General features: G+C 47.7%; 1 protein-coding gene and 1 pseudogene across 2 annotated transcripts; one reads left to right on the top strand and one right to left on the bottom strand.

The window, feature by feature from the left end:
* The first annotated feature begins 751 nt into the window (after positions 1–751).
* On the top strand, positions 752–6,099 carry LOC119275675 (isocitrate dehydrogenase [NADP]-like). 2 transcript variants are annotated; one of them, XM_037556568.1, is made up of 16 exons: positions 752–1,067; positions 1,957–2,000; positions 2,175–2,284; positions 2,595–2,632; positions 2,760–2,837; positions 2,983–3,036; positions 3,118–3,219; positions 3,810–3,895; positions 3,989–4,092; positions 4,207–4,275; positions 4,356–4,471; positions 4,572–4,606; positions 4,806–4,948; positions 5,312–5,434; positions 5,546–5,641; positions 5,747–6,099. In XM_037556568.1, exons 1-15 carry the CDS (start codon positions 1,019–1,021, stop codon positions 5,637–5,639), a joined length of 1,245 nt encoding a protein of 414 aa, XP_037412465.1. In that variant the 5' UTR covers positions 752–1,018; the 3' UTR covers positions 5,640–5,641; positions 5,747–6,099. The 2 variants fall into 2 exon arrangements, with proteins under 2 accessions (XP_037412465.1, XP_037412464.1); XM_037556567.1 differs by having other exon boundaries at positions 757–1,067; positions 5,546–5,650.
* On the bottom strand, positions 6,027–7,318 carry LOC119275676 (annotated as a pseudogene).
* Positions 7,319–15,732: the final 8,414 nt, after the last annotated feature.

A 15,732-nucleotide genomic window follows, 5' to 3' on the forward strand; every position in this document is an offset into this window, starting at 1 on the left:
CCGAGCGCAACGCCCCGCCCGCGGGACCGGGTCCGCGCCAACCCCCACACGCGGGGGACGAGAAGGCCCCGCCGCCGCCGGCGATGACCGGGCTTCGCCCGGCCGCGCCCTTTGGCGGCGGCGAGGGAGGAGGGGGAGGCGGAGGGGTGTTCGACGGCGGGGATTTGGGGCCCTCCCCGATGCCTCGCGGGTGGCGGCAGGAGAGGGAGGGAGGAAGGACGACTAGGGCTGGGGTGGAAGATAGACTCAGACTCCTCCTGGCACGTGCGTTGTACAAGGCCTAACCGTTATTTACTGGCATTGTAGCGTTTCCCCGGTTTCACTATTTACCTTTACCGCTGAGGTACTTAAGCCATCCTCGCCGTCTGTAACCGTATGCCAAATTTTCTGAGAATTCTTGGTCAACACTTACAGCTAATACAAGCATTCCCTTTGCGTATACTCTTGTGCTCCCAAACCCTAGTTTCTTCCCCAAATCGATCTCGATCTCCGTATGGGGCGTGACAATTCTCCGGTCGCTAGATTAGACGGCCGATCACTCAAACGTGACGTGGCCCCAGATGCCCTGTCCCAGTCACCGCACAGTGGACCAAGTCCACGGCCTGCGGCCGGACTCCGCCGTGTCGCTTAGAGGCTGTTTGGATTGCAGCCTACAACAGCCCAACCAAAAAATTGGTAGTTGACCAGGCGTGGGCGAATGTTTGGATCAGGGTCAATAATTTGGCTCGCCCTGCCCAAAGTAGCACCGGTAGTTTAGTTTCACGCTAACTTTTTGGCGAGTCAGGGGCGGCAGAATTCTGCGCCAATATTTTGGCAGCCCACGGATTGGCAGGGCCAGCAGGGGCACCATCCAAACACACCCTTAGTTCGTCATACTACTTGTAAACTGCCTCGTTCTCTCCGCGCTCCGGTCTACCCAGTCCACGCTGCGCAGGCTGGAATAGCTCGAATTCCCTCCCGCGTCGCCTCGCCTCGTCCCGGAGAAGGCTAGCCGCCCCGCGAGCCGAGCGCGGCGCCCATGGCGTTCGACAAGATCCAGGTCGCCAACCCCATCGTCGAGATGGACGGTGAGAACCCCGATCCCCCACTCTCCTATGGCAACCCTGCTTGATCTATCTCGTGCTTTGCTGCAACCCAAGAGAGCATGTTTCGATTAGGTACCGCGTGTTTGGCCGATTGTGTGGCTAAGTTTTGCGTGGGAATTGTTTGGTTGTACCATGGTGATGGGTGAATTTGTCTGCTTTATTACTTGGATTTGGATCATGTGCAGTCGAACTGGAACGTAGTCGATGCGCTACAGTATTACGGGATCAAATTTCTGCCTTGTACTTTGATGTTCTAGGCAGCCTTGGCCTACTTCACTTGTGCAGGAAAATGTGATTATTTGGGTGAAGTTGTTCGGTGGTGGAATGTAGACATCGTTCCACCAGCTGGTCTAATTAATTAGTTTACTATAGGTGCTTCACTGTGTATACACCGGCTGCTTTTAATTTCTATGAATCCAAGGTGTATTGAAGAAATTCTCTGATTAGAAAATGCACTGACCTCAGCAGGACTTCTCTATTGGGTGATATGAAAGTAGTATGATTAACCACGTGGAGGATACACTGATGGAAGATGAAAAACGTTCCAAATCGTCTTCCAGTGCACTCAGTATACACTATTTCCAGATACCAAGTTCAGAACTTATCTGCAAAAGTTATCTTTAAAAAAACTTATTTATTACATGATTGTTTGATTGTGCCTTGTTGTATACCAGATGTCAGCCCAATATGTTCCTCACTCGGAAGTTAGTACTGGATGAAAATGTGCCATGAATAGTCTGATTATCCTTTTGTGTAGCATTTACCAGGAAATATTTTTTTAGCCCATAAGTGTCATCCTTTTTTTTATCGTTGGGAGGCAATGCTTTTGCTGACTGAAATAACTCATAAACTATATGTTCATTTTGCATAGGTGACGAGATGACACGAATTATATGGAAATGGATCAAAGATAAGGTTAGTTCTTGGCATTTCTGTTTGTTCTTGATAGCGATGGAATACTTACCTAAGTATTGTGCTCAGCATCTCTTACGTCTTTACTCCATTTTATTACTTTTTGTGATTTTTGTGTTGCTTATTGCCCCCATCTTCATTAAGAGACATTTTCAAATATTTTTGTTGATCATGCAGCTTATATTTCCTTTCCTGGACTTGGATATAAAATACTTTGACTTAGGTCTACCTAACCGTGATGCTACTGGGGATAAAGTAACGATAGAAAGTGCAGAAGCTACCCTAAAGTAAGCCTCAGCTTTTCAGGTTCCTGATTCTGGGCCACTCTGTTTTCTTGTTTTTTTCACTATTTAGTTGTTCCTTTCCTTAATGGTTCTGATATTGTCTACTGCAAATCGATATTATCAGTGCTTCTGAACCTCTTCGTCCTAGTATCTCCTAGCAATTATTGATTGAATGAAGGAATTTGCATGTGTGCTGGACTGTTGGTGCTTCCATTTATGCTGATATATAACATATGCTGATATTATTATTTGTGGTTCCTATATTTGTAGCCTTTTACATTATAGTGGTTCAGTGATTCTATTTTTTTTCCAGGTATAACGTGGCCATCAAATGCGCAACTGTCACCCCAGGTGATGTTCGGCAGAATTTGGGCTCATTAACTTATGAGCGTTAAACTTATGAGCCTTAACGCTCTATAGCAACATTGGATGCCCATGTTAATTTTGATTTGGCGCCACACTACTTGTGACCTTACAGATGAAGGACGCGTAAAAGAGTTTAATTTAAAAGCTATGTGGAGGAGTCCAAATGGGACAATAAGGAACATCTTAAATGGTAAACCACTCACTCGTGATTCATTTACTTTACATATGTGCATTGAGATTCTTGAATCTTGTGTTCGTTCTACTCTGAACTTCCATCAATGCACCTCTTGTGGTTCTTTATTACTTACATTGGTGGAACTCATTTTTTTCCACAGGAACTGTTTTCCGAGAACCAATCATCTGCAAGAATGTTCCTCGGCTTGTGCCTGGTATGGTGGCTGTACTGCAGTGCTGCACACGCCAATACTTGGAGCTTGTTGATGTTTATGCTACATATCTTACTCTGACAGGATGGACAAAACCCATATGCATTGGCAGACATGCTTTTGGTGATCAATACCGAGCAACAGATACAATCATTAGAGGGCCAGGGAAGCTCAAGTTGATATTTGGTATGTAGCCCTACAAAGCTAGTTATCCAGCTGATGTTCTGATAGGTCTTACGAGTCAGAATTTGTAGAAGTTAGGACCGGATAGCTTGCGGCTTGGTCTCACTATTGTGTTTGTTCTACTGATAATAACTCTACTTCCTGTTTTTTACGGACATCTTTGCGATTGAAAATGTTGTTGGTTCTCAAAATAGAGACATGATTGTTGGAATAGACATGATGTGTCACCAGATTGGCACATTAAGCTTGGCTATCACTATAATCTGGGGTACTACTTCAGGACCCATTAAACGGTTTATATAATAAGGGGTACTACTTCGGAAAATATGAATTGGCTTATACCCCCTCTGTCCCAAAATAAGTGTCGCTGATTTAGTACAACTTTGTACTAAACCAGCAACACTTATTTTGGAACGGAGGGAGTACAAGTGTACAATGAATATAACCAGTTTCTCCGAGTAAAACAACTGCATATATGTGAATGTACCTTACTAATATAGTAAAGTACTAATCATATTTTCCCAATGACTAAATATAAGTTATCCATTGTGTCAGTGTATGTTTACTCTCTTATCTTTTTAAAACTACCACAGATGGCATAGAGGAACAAATAGAGTTGGATGTGTTCAACTTTAGTGGTGCTGGTGGAGTAGCATTGTCTATGTATAACACTGATGAGGTTTGTTCCCTGTGTCATGCTAGCTTTGATGCTGTGTGTGTTCAAATGTTTTTTTTAATCATGACATGATTTATCTTATTGCATTCCAAACAGTCAATTCGGGCATTTGCTGAAGCTTCGATGAATGTGGCTTACCAGAAAAGATGGCCACTTTATCTTAGTACCAAGAACACAATCCTGAAAAAATATGACGGAAGGTCAATATACAATTATCATAAGCTGTCTACTTACTTTGGAGACAGGCTTGCATCCATGTATGCATTTCATTGAAATATTACATCCCTTGCTTGCCTGGTTGTCTTGTATATCAGGTTTAAAGACATATTCCAAGAAAACTATGAAACAAATTGGAGAGGCAGGTTTGAGGATGCAGGAATATGGTAATCTATTTGCTCTGTCTTGTGCAGATAAGTATTAAATGTTTCTTCCTTCTCTTCCAGACTAATTGTTGCTGTGGCAGGTATGAACATAGACTGATCGATGATATGGTGGCTTATGCCCTAAAGAGTGAAGGTGGCTATGTTTGGGCTTGCAAGAATTATGATGGAGATGTGCAGAGCGATCTAGTTGCTCAAGGTATGTGCTCTACATATGGATGTTGTCTGCTGCAACCTTTTATCTTGAGAAGGATGGTAGTTCATTTGTTAAGAGCTGGAATGCTCTACTCCTGTTTCAGGTTTCGGATCGTTAGGTCTCATGACATCGGTTCTGGTACGTGCCCGGACGGATATTTCATGCTACTCTGTGTATTTCAAAGTTCAATTCGTGTCTCGTAACCATTTGTTAGGATAATGTTTTAGTGTTTTACTATTGGAAATGCACCTACATTGTGCTCTACTGCTGGAATAACTGGCACCCAGTATGTGCTTCTCTCTGCTCAGCTTAACAAGTATAGTTTGTGTTACTTTAGGTGTGCCCTGACGGTAGAACAGTTGAAGCTGAAGCTGCACACGGTACAGTCACACGACATTACAGAGTCCACCAAAAAGGAGGCGAAACTAGCACAAACAGCATTGCGTCAATCTTTGCGTGGTCTACTGGATTAGCACATAGGTAGCAATGGTGAATTAAACCATAGAACTTAGATGATAATGTTTTCACTCATTATGTTGAACCTAAATTTATTTTCTTCGTTTCGAAAAATAATAATTTATTTTCTTAGACCAGTTGAACCTAAGTTTTTATACACAATTTATCTTAATATTCCTATTCAATGCCATACACAATCTTTAGTTTTCTTAATATGTGGAGTTGAGAACATTGTCTTCTAAACTTTGGTGGGAGTTTCCACTTTAGGAAGGTTATTGTAGCTTTTTTTTTCTTGCTAATTTTGTAAATATTAAGTATGCTGCAGTAACTTTATTTGATGTATTTGTAGCTGAAGCATTATGTCTTAATATTGAATACTTAATACAGGGCAAGGCTCGATGACAACAAAAGACTGTTGGATTTCACACAAAAACTTGAAGCTGCTTGTGTGGGAACAGTGGAATCTGGAAAGATGACAAAGGATCTAGCTCTTCTCATACACGGACCAACGTAATTCTGGCATTTCTTTCCATTCTGTAGCTACAGTACACAGGGATTACTTAGTTTTAATTGATTATTTTGTATTCTTTTTATTTAATTGCTTCTCATGATGTCCTACAGTGTTAGCCGTGATAAGTATCTGAACACCATGGAGTTCATTGATGCGGTTGCTGAGGAGTTAAGGACAAGATTGTCCGCAAAATCAAAGTTATAAAGGTGCTACAAGTAAGATAATTCCCCTGTCTATCTTCTTAGCTGCCTTGCAATGCTTCTGAAGCTCATGTTTTCTCATCTAAGCATTATCTGCCATTTTCGACACAGGAGCGGATAGGGCAAGGGACTTGTTAGGATCCTATAATACAAGGTTTACGTTTGTACTACGATAAGAGCTGTCTTCCCTACAGTGCTCAAATAGAGCCTCTGGTGACAGTCTGAATGCACCTCCGAACAATGAAGGAAGATGCTGTCTAGCTCGGAAATAAGTAGGCTCTTTTTTATCAGATTCTTTGGTGATGATCGAGTCATTTTCATGTAGCTCTTCCGATAGTGATGTCCAAATCAAGTTGGGCTTCTTACACCTACACACCCGAAGCGATGTTTGTACCAAACATAATAAGCCACTTTATTCAAACATTGTAATGTCACGACATGAAATCAAAAGCCAATTTGAAATCTGAAGCTGGTCATCCAAGGCATTGATGATATTAGCGACATGTTTCTTTGGTGCTTCAGTTTCCTCTCATCACAGGGCAACCTGAAGCCGATGTGGCAGCAGCAGCAGCAGGCGCGCTCAAGAAGCTTGCGAGGAAGTTGCCGCGCTCGTAGAAGTACTCCGCCTTCTCCACCTTCATCTCCTCATCAACCTGTCATCACATTGTTGCAGCGACCCATGTCAGTGTCTACTCTGTTAGACTGTTACTGTGATTCTGTGAAGTCCCAACTCTGAACAAAAGTTGACTGTACTATCAAAGCTGCCAAACTTACGTGGAAAATGCAGACCCCAAAGAACTCCACGCGCTGGCCGTGAGGAGGGTGCCCCTTGAACGGGCCCTCCATGTACCCCCAGTGCCGGAACTTGAAGGCGACCCTCGGCGGGCCGCTGTACACGTCGAGCACCTCGATGGCGAAGCCCCTGGGGAACGCCGTGAGGAAGGTCGACATGCCGGAGTCAACCGTCTCCTCGTCCGGGTCGTAGATGCGGTGCTCCGGCGGCAGTTTGGTCGCCAGGAACGCGTTGTAGCCGCCGATGGCCGTCCACTCCTTCCGCGTCAGAGGCTTTATCCCTGCAAATAAGCAAGCGTTGGTGCCGTTACAAGGCCGTCTCTCTTATGTCGCAAGATCGGTGGACGGAGTAGAAGCGTGCTGCTGTGCGGCGTCTCACCGTTGGTGCTCGCGGTGAATCCCTGGGAGTGGACGCTCTTCTGGTCGTCGGGGCGCACCTTGTGGATCATCTCCATCTCCCAGGTCTTGAGCAAGCGCTGCACCTTTCTCCTCGAGAGACCCCTCGGGCCATTCCTGTTGCAGTGTTAATCATGTGAACAAAGTTTAGAAATACTTCCTTCGTCCCATAATATAAGAGCGTTTTTTTATACTAGAGAGTAATAATCAGTAGAAATTGGTGTGATTCAGGGTACATCATGGACCTCTTTCCTCCGTGGATAGGTTTAGTGGTGCGTACCTTGGTCCTCTCTTCCTCGAAGAGCTTGTTCACGACGTCGTAGTTAGGAGGGGCTCCATGCCTCCACACGGTGTTCTTCTCGCCCTCGCTGTGCATGAACGACCTGTACTTGTCGCCTCCTGTTTCAGCAGACGCCATGACTAATTACCTTCGTCCCAGTTCAGGGGACAACTTGGTAGTAGAAATCAGAAGTATTTTAGAAGCTGAGAGTCGAGTGAAAGGCTGATGCCCTACATGTAGGGGGTAAAGAAAAAAAAAGTAGAGAACTGCATCATTGCGAACGTCACTGCATTGGAAAAACATGACTAGTAGTATATGCCATCCACCAACCCAATCACTTACCAGTCCCTGTCGCACTGAGCTGCGTCCACTCGTTTTCCTTATCCTTTTTGTCACGTTGGCATATGTTCAAACTACAGACCAAAATTGTATCGGCGATGTTTAAAGGTCTTTTGACGATGAAATTAGTAAACATATAAATACAAGACCAGGTTGAAAAGGTTTCAGGCCGGTGAACCTGGTGCACGGACTTTTCTAAAGAAAAGGCTTTGACGATGAATTTAGTAAAGATAAATACAAGGCCAGGTTGAAAAGGTTATACTGGAGTGTGTGACTAGCACGTCCATCACATAGCACCCATTCATCACAAATTGAACAATTCCACAAAGCAAAATAAACCACTTCAACACATGTCAAAATATAATTCTACAATGGATATATAGATAGGGCGATACACAAATGAATCAATCGAGTCTTTTGTTGAGCACGTTTGATCTCCTTCACGTGAAACCACTTCTTCCTTTCCTCATCTAAGAGGCTAGATCTCGCAACATGATCCTAAAATCTTCTTGTCCCTCGCAAAACTCAACTTCTCTCTCTCTCGAGCTCAATTACGTTCATTGTCGCTCCTCTTTAAGCTCTCACTTTGCAAATTTCTCTTGCTTCTTCCTGTTTATCTTCTTCCTCTCAATGTTCAATTTCTCTTTGACCCTCTCCCACTCGAACTCCATCTTCTCCCTTTGAACTCTAGTGTCACTTTGGTTCCAGCCGACCACTTGTGTATAGTAACCGCAAACTTGTTGACGCTCTCTTGGATGGTGGACCATCTATGTTGAAGAGAGCCATCAATGCCGGTGGTATGGATAGGGTTCGGCTTCACATACTTCTTGTGCTCATGGTAGTGTTTGTAAATTGTGTTTGCCAATACTCAGGGCCGGCCCTGTGTTTTGGAAGGCCCTAGGCGAACTCGGTGACATGGGCCCCTATATAAATTTCAACCAAATTTGACTATAATAATTCAACTGACTCCATCGACAACAATAATAACTAAATTCGAACCGACTCCATCGACAACAATAATACTAAAAAGATGGCAAAATAAAACTAACATGCCATGATTACCTCAAATAAGAACCAAATTCAACTGACTCCATCGACAACAATAATACTTCAGTGCTTCAAAAAAAGTTTCTTCGAACGTTTCTTGATGCAATAACACTTTCTTTTTTTTCTTCTCCTTTTTCAGCACCAACATCTTCTTCTTAGGCAACATGGCAGGATAATGTCCTAAAATCATGAAGAAAAGAGGGTACAAAGACTTAAGAATTTATAATCGGATGATTGGAACCCTAGACATACATGTGGATAGTTGAATATGTACGTACTACTGAAATTGTCAAATTGGGATCTGGGGGGATGGATTAGGTCATCAGGAACATGGATGGATCATGGATACATATACAGGCTGAAGAAACTGACAGATGGAATGGATCATGGATTACCTCGTTGGCTCGTTGCAGACTTTGGGTTACCAGACTGCTATGCGGTGCGCACAGCGGCAAGCCGGCAGCGGCCGAGACGGAAAGGCGCCGAGCGCCGAGTGGCAGGCAAGACGAAGAGATTAGAGACCAACCGTCCAGACTCCAGACGAAGGAAAAGAAAATGAGCAGCCGGTACCGATCGCTGGCGCTAGCGTAACGCTTCGTAATCGATCGCATGGGCCTCGCGCCCTAGTCCATCTTGTTTTTTTATCATTTTTTGCTGGGCATTAGTATGTATATGTACTACATCATGGGCCCCCCTCCCGCCTGGGCCCTGGGCCGCCGCCCCACCGCCCATGCCCCAGGGCCGGCCCTGCCAATACTTAACGTCTTTTTGCTCGGTTCCACAAATTGAATGCATGCTTGTGGCCAACCAAGATTCACACAACAACACATTCTCATGGCTTGTGAATGCTGACCATCTTGCCTTTGGTACCTTTTTTAGTGCACAATGTTTGTCCGACTTCATACATGGGGCAATTGGTATCACATAAGCCATAATGCATAGGCTCTTGACCATCATGTATCATGTTCATCATGAATGTGTCCTACAATAGGCACTGCAATGAAACCACATCCTAGATTGATCCAATGGTATGTGCAACAAACGAAGCAAGCGATACAATGGCATATGGGGCAGGAATGTACCTGGTATTGGTCTGGCATATCGTCAGGTGTGCACGCACGGCACCGGCATTTCACAATGTTGTCCACTACCTTTGGAGTTGGGGGTGACTCGTACACTGTGTCCGCGGCAGCGACGTCTTCTGTCAAGCCATCCGTGATGGCCCATTCAGATGGCATAATGGAATTTGGTGCCTTGTTTTTTCTCGCGGTCACGACAGATGGCACGGAGGCGGTTGCCAGACTGGACGTGCCCATATCCATGTCTCATGCCTTCTCTGCATCTTCCCTCTCCGCAGCTACCGTCCCCGTTGCTTTCCATGGTTGCGCCGACCCCTTCAAATGATGTTCTAAGCCTTGCAAGAGATGATGGTCGGGACCCCCACAGACTCCGCCGAGGCATCATCCATGGCAATGGGTGGGGGACGCGATACTCGGCGTCGACATCTATGACGACAGACGAGGACAACAGCGTGGACGAGGAGCAAGGGTGGATGAGAGCGATGGCTCAGATGCGAGAAATGGAGGACAAACGTGGGAGGAGGGCGGTCGATTTGGTGGACTTGGTCAATTTGAAGTGGATTTAGTGTTGAGTATAAGGGTTATTTAGGAAATGTAGGATAGCGTAGGATTTATTCTACCTTGACCTGTACTTCAAGATGACCTTGTACTCCTATAGATATATGCCCACGAGGCTCAATCAATACAACGAACTATTTCATCAATCCTCTCTCTCCCTTCTAATATGGTATCAACCTAACCGATCCAAACCCTCGCCGCCGCCCATGCTTCCGCCCTGCGCGCTGCCACCGCAGCGGTCAGCCGACATGGCCGCCACCGGGGGCTGCGCCACCCGTACCTTTCGTCCGCCGGTCATGTTGACCAGCTGCCGCCGGGTTTTCTCTCTCCCGCCTCCGCCACGTTTGCACGGTCGGGTTTTCTCTCTCCCGGGTTTTCTCTCTCCCGCCGGTCGCTTTGATCGGCATTTTCTTTTTGGTCTTCCGATCTATGATTGATCGGCTTGCGTCGCCCGCCGCCGCCGTCGACCCTGTGCGCCTCTACTCCAACACCGGCGCGACCGACAGGCTTCTTCACTGACATGCCGGCCTCGCACGACATGCAGTCCCTCACGGCCGTCGTCCACGTGCCGGCCCGCTCATCGATCTACGCCGACCGTCACCGCCCTCTCCGACCCGGACACCTGCATCGCCCTGACCCGGCGGCCTCGCACCATGCGGCGACCCATCATAGCCGCAGTACGCGGGCCAACCTGCCCATCGATCCAAGCCACCCGCCTCCACCGCGTTTGCACGGTAGCCCTACGGTCTACCTCACCGGCCTCGTCCCCGGTGGCGTCAGGCTCATCGACTATCTCAGCTCGTGCGCCACTGCAACGTTGGTCGCTCGAGCCTCGCTGCCCAGGCGTCGGTGCTGCTTTGGCAGCCAGGGTGCCGGTCGCACGACGTCCCACGCTATCCGTCTTCGGCGGCTTCATCTCAGACTCGACCGCCACCCCGCCTCCACCGAGCGGCGTCCCCGACCTCACGCGCGACCGGTTTGATCACCCGCTCACCATCGTGATCTGCCTTATCTATGCCCCGCGACCGACCTGGCCCGTCGGTTGCTTGCGCCTCTGCAGGTCCCGTGAAGATCGTCCCCGAGTTCAACGCGCTCCTCCATCGATCGAGCAAAGGGCTACCGCTGTGTCGCACCGTCGGGCCGCAGCGCCGCCGCCCCGTGGTTCTTCTCCCGGCTGGACCGACCCGCGTCACCCCGCGTCGCCCTTCGGTCTGTAGTGCCGCGGCCCGCGGTCCACCGCCGCCCCAAGGTCGTCCGCTCCAGGTCGTCCTCGTGGCTGCATCGACCCTCGTGCCACCGCTGCATTGCCCCGTCGGGCCTTAGCGAGCGTGGCATGTGGTCCTCGCTGCTGCCCTGAGGTCGTCCCCGCGGTTGTAGCGACCCGCGCGTCACCATTGTGTCGCCCCTTCTGGCCGTAGTGCAGCGATACACGGTCCCCGCTGCCGCCCCGAGGTCTTCCCGCCGTCGCCCCGACCTGCCCGCCGCCACTGCATCGCCCCTTCGGGCTGTAGTGCTGCGGCCTGCGGTCCCCTCCGCCATCACCATGTGTCGACCTCCCATGATATGCGCCGCGCCGTCTCCCTCGGCACGGGAACGCCACCGTCCGTGCCAATCTTCGTCACGCTATCGGGTTCTTCGCCTCCTTCGAGCACCGCCGCCGCGCTCCTAACCTAGCCGCCGTCGCTGCTCTTCTTGGGCCGCCGCTGCCGCTACCCATGTAGCCGCTGCCGCCCGTCCACCTCCTTCATCTTCGTCCAGCACCAGCCCGTCGCCAGCGTCGCCGTCATCTACCCCGACCACTTTATCTACTCTGAAAACCGCGGGCGACATCGGTTCCGCGCCGATTGGCGCCACAACCATCATCGAGTCCTTCTCTGATGGCCTCTCCGACTTCTTCGACATGGCGTACAGCTTGTGCAGGTCCCAGTTTGCGCATGCCTGGTGCTGGAAACACCGAAGCATGCCTCGCCATGATGTGTCCCCAGGCCTGGCAAGCTCGGTGCGGCGCTTTGTCAACTTCGTCTTCGTCCGTCTACTTATGCCCGGTACTGGCAACATCGGTGCGTGCCTTTGTCTACGATGTGTCCCCGGGCTTGGAAACCCCGTCGCGACGCGCCGTTAACAACGTCTTCTCCCGGTGCCCCACTACTTCGACACCGCTGCGCCCATGACTAACTCAGAGCCTCCTTGCACCCGCGGCTCCACGACGACTTCCTTGACATCGGCCACCCCGACTCGACATCGACCACGGCATTCTTCGCATGGCTACCTCGACCACGACTCCACTACACACGCTCTCGGCTACCTCGACAAACGACACAAAGGGCTACCGCCTTACTTGAGCAACCTCATCGGTTGCCACTCCTATCATGACTTCTGTGATGCATCGACTGTTACGGCTGTGGGGGGTGTCTGTCAGCTTGCCTTCGGGTTCTTCTCCAGTCTCACTGTCTGCGTCGCTACCGTTGTGACTGCGGGGGGATGTTGAGTATAAGGATTATTTAGGAAACGTAGGATAGCGTAGGATTTATTCTACCTTGACTTGTACTCCAAGATGACCTTGTACTCCTATATATATGCCCACGAGGCTCAATCAATACAATAGACTATTCCACCAATCCTCTCTCCCTTCTAACATTTAGGATGGTTTGTCTTGTCCAATCCGAGGTGGCGGACACGTCTAGGTGTCCCCATATATGGGCTGAGTTTGATGGTTGCTGGAGAGCACAGACGTTTGGATGTTTTAGGGGAGACGATTGGGTGGCCTTTTTTTGTTCAGACGGTTACTAGGCTATCCGTCTGGACGTTTGGGGAGGGTTTGAGGTGTACGGTTGTAGTTGCTCTAAGAACCCAAAAAATTCAAGCAAAGGGCAACATCTGGATGGTTTTGGCACTTAGAGAGGACAAATACTCGTAGGGCAGGCATGTCATAAGGAGCACGAATATACAAAGTAAATATAAATTGAACTTTCAATTCAAAAGATATAATAGATTTAAATTTAAAAGTAAACAAGGAGCTTGAGAGATGGGATGGGCTGGGCGTGCATTCTACGGCTACATGCATGCGTGCCCATGTCCCTCCGTGCCACAAACTTTCTTCGACTTAGATGATGGACTAAACTAAGACTCTGCGAATAGTCCATAGATCAAAGATGTTTCTCAATGTTATGTGTTCTTGTATTTAGTTATTTCTTGCCACAACATGGAACAGAGCCAAATCCGAAACTCTGGAGGTAATCATTCAATACAGTGATACTATATACCCGCTATTAGGGCATATTTCTTCCTAAGTGGTTTTGGTGATTGATGACAACATGATTGCGGACTAATCATGTGCATTGAGCATTTTAGACTACAAGCATATGGCACAAGATGATTTGTATCCCTCAGAGTTTCAAGAGAAGACGGTTTTCTTTCTCGCGGTTCATTTCTGGTGGTCTTGAGTCATAGGGAAAACCGTATTATTAAGAGGGGGTCCGCATTGGAATGGTTTGGGTGGAATCAACACATACACACTCATATTGCACCCATCGCTCCTTTCCGCTCTTTGGAGTAGTCATTCATTTGCATCGGAGTGGGGGAAAGGAGCCACCAGCGGTAGTACCACAGGCAGCAATGGTAGTACCGCTATTACCACCGCTCGTACAACAGCTCATGGCTGGGGCCTCGACTTTTCGTGTCGAATTCTACAGTAGTACCTCTGGGTCTCTGATACATCTCCAACGTATCTATAATTTATGAAGTATTCATGCCATTATATTATCATTCTTGGGTGTTTTACAATCATTTTATAGCAACTTTATATCATTTTTTGGGACTAACCTATTGACCCGGTGCCCAGTGCCAGTTGTTGTTTTTTGCTTGTTTTTTACATCGCAGGAAATCAATATCAAACGGAGTCCAAACACCGCGTAATTTTTTAGAGATTTTTTATGGACCACAAGACCAACAATGGGCCAAAGAAGCACCTGGGGGGGGGGGGGTGCCCCGAGGGGGGCCACAACCCACCAGGGCGCGCCTGGGCCCTCAGGCGCGCCCAGGTGGGTTGTGCCCACCTCAGTGGCCTCCCGTACCCCCTCTTTGCGCTATAAATTCCCAAATATTCCAAAACCCTTCGTGGTTAACCTAGATTAGAAGTTTCGTCACCGCAAGGCCTCTGTATCCATGAGATCCAATCTAGACCCCGTTCCGGCACCCTGCTGGAGGGGGGAATCATCACCGGTGGCCATCTTCATCATCCCGGCGGCCACCACAATGAGGAGGGAGTACTCCACCCTCGGGGCTGACTACTAGCTATGTGTTTGATCTCTCTCTCTCTCTCTCTCTCGTGATCTCTATCATGGGATTTCTTAATATAGTCGGATCATATGATGTTTCTCCCCTCTATACTCTTGTTATGATGATTGAATCTTTAGCCTTCAAAGTTTTGCCTTATCGGATTGAATATTCAGAGATGAGAACACATGATATATGTCTTGCAATATGAATACTTGAGGTGACAATGAGGCATCTTATTGATTCACTTGATATGTGTTATGGCATTCAACTCGCGGATTCCCTCGGTGATATTGGGGTAATCTATGCATAGGGGTTGATGCACTTCTTTCTCCGACGGAAACTTTGGGGGTCTCTTTATAGTTCTTTGTGTGGATTGAATATTATGAATATGAATTTGCTTTGGTGTTATTCTAGTACAAACTCTAGGATAGATCGAACGGAAAAATAGCTTTGTGTTATTTTAGTACGAACTCTTGAATAGATCGAACGGAAAGAATAGCTTTGAGGTGGTTTTGTGACCTACAAACAATTCCTATCTTTTGTCCTCCGCTAATAGGAACTCGGGAGTGATTCTTTATTGCACTTTGAGGGATGATCATATGATCCAACTATGTTAGCATTGTTGAGAGGTTGCACTAGTGAAAGTACGGACCCTAGGCCTCATTTTTAAGCATTGCAACACTGTTTTTGTGCCCGTTTACTATTTGCTACCTTGCTGTTTTTATTTATTTAGATTATAAAAATATATTTCTACCATCCATATTACACTTTTATCACCATCTCTTCACCGAACTAGTGCACCCACTACAAAAAAAGGACACATCCGTGACATTTTGGGCCGAATGATTTTTTTTCTGTCATACATATGACACTTCTATGACGATAATTGTGACAAAACCCGGTATCATCATATATGTGGTGGGCTCCTACTTCTATGACAAAAAATCATGACAGAAAATGGGCTTTTTGTCTTGGGCGGGCCGGAGACGCAGCTGCATGACATTCTTTGGGCCGTCCATGACTGAAAAAACCATGGTAGAAGCGAGGACGAGGAAAATTTCAGGGAGTTCCCGGTTACGGTGGGCGGTCGGGGGCCGAGCGATGCGCGTTTCTCTCGTACACGTACGCGTGTGTGTGCGAGGCGTTGGCTCTAACTGAACCTGAGCGAGGTGTTGGGCTCTAACTGAACCCGAGCGATTGCACTGCAGGCTACGCGTTACTGAACCCGAGCGATTGATCGATGGCTGTTAACTGAACCCGATCGAGCGATTCCTTCGCTACTGCTGCTAACTGAAGCCGATTGATGCTACCTCTCTGGATGAACAGTG

The sequence above is a fragment of the Triticum dicoccoides genome, chromosome 3B (assembly GCF_002162155.2).
Source record: "Triticum dicoccoides isolate Atlit2015 ecotype Zavitan chromosome 3B, WEW_v2.0, whole genome shotgun sequence".
NCBI classification, from domain to species: domain Eukaryota; kingdom Viridiplantae; phylum Streptophyta; class Magnoliopsida; order Poales; family Poaceae; genus Triticum; species Triticum dicoccoides.

Coding starts and splice junctions, on each gene's coding strand:
- LOC119275675 (XM_037556568.1), top strand. CDS start 1,019: ATGGCGTTCGACAAGATCCAGGTCGCCAACCCCATCGTCGAGATGGAC. Junction 2,001..2,174: donor GGAAATGGATCAAAGATAAG/GTTAGTTCTTGG, acceptor TTGATCATGCAG/CTTATATTTCCTTTCCTGGA. Junction 4,949..5,311: donor TCTACTGGATTAGCACATAG/GTAGCAATGGTG, acceptor TACTTAATACAG/GGCAAGGCTCGATGACAACA.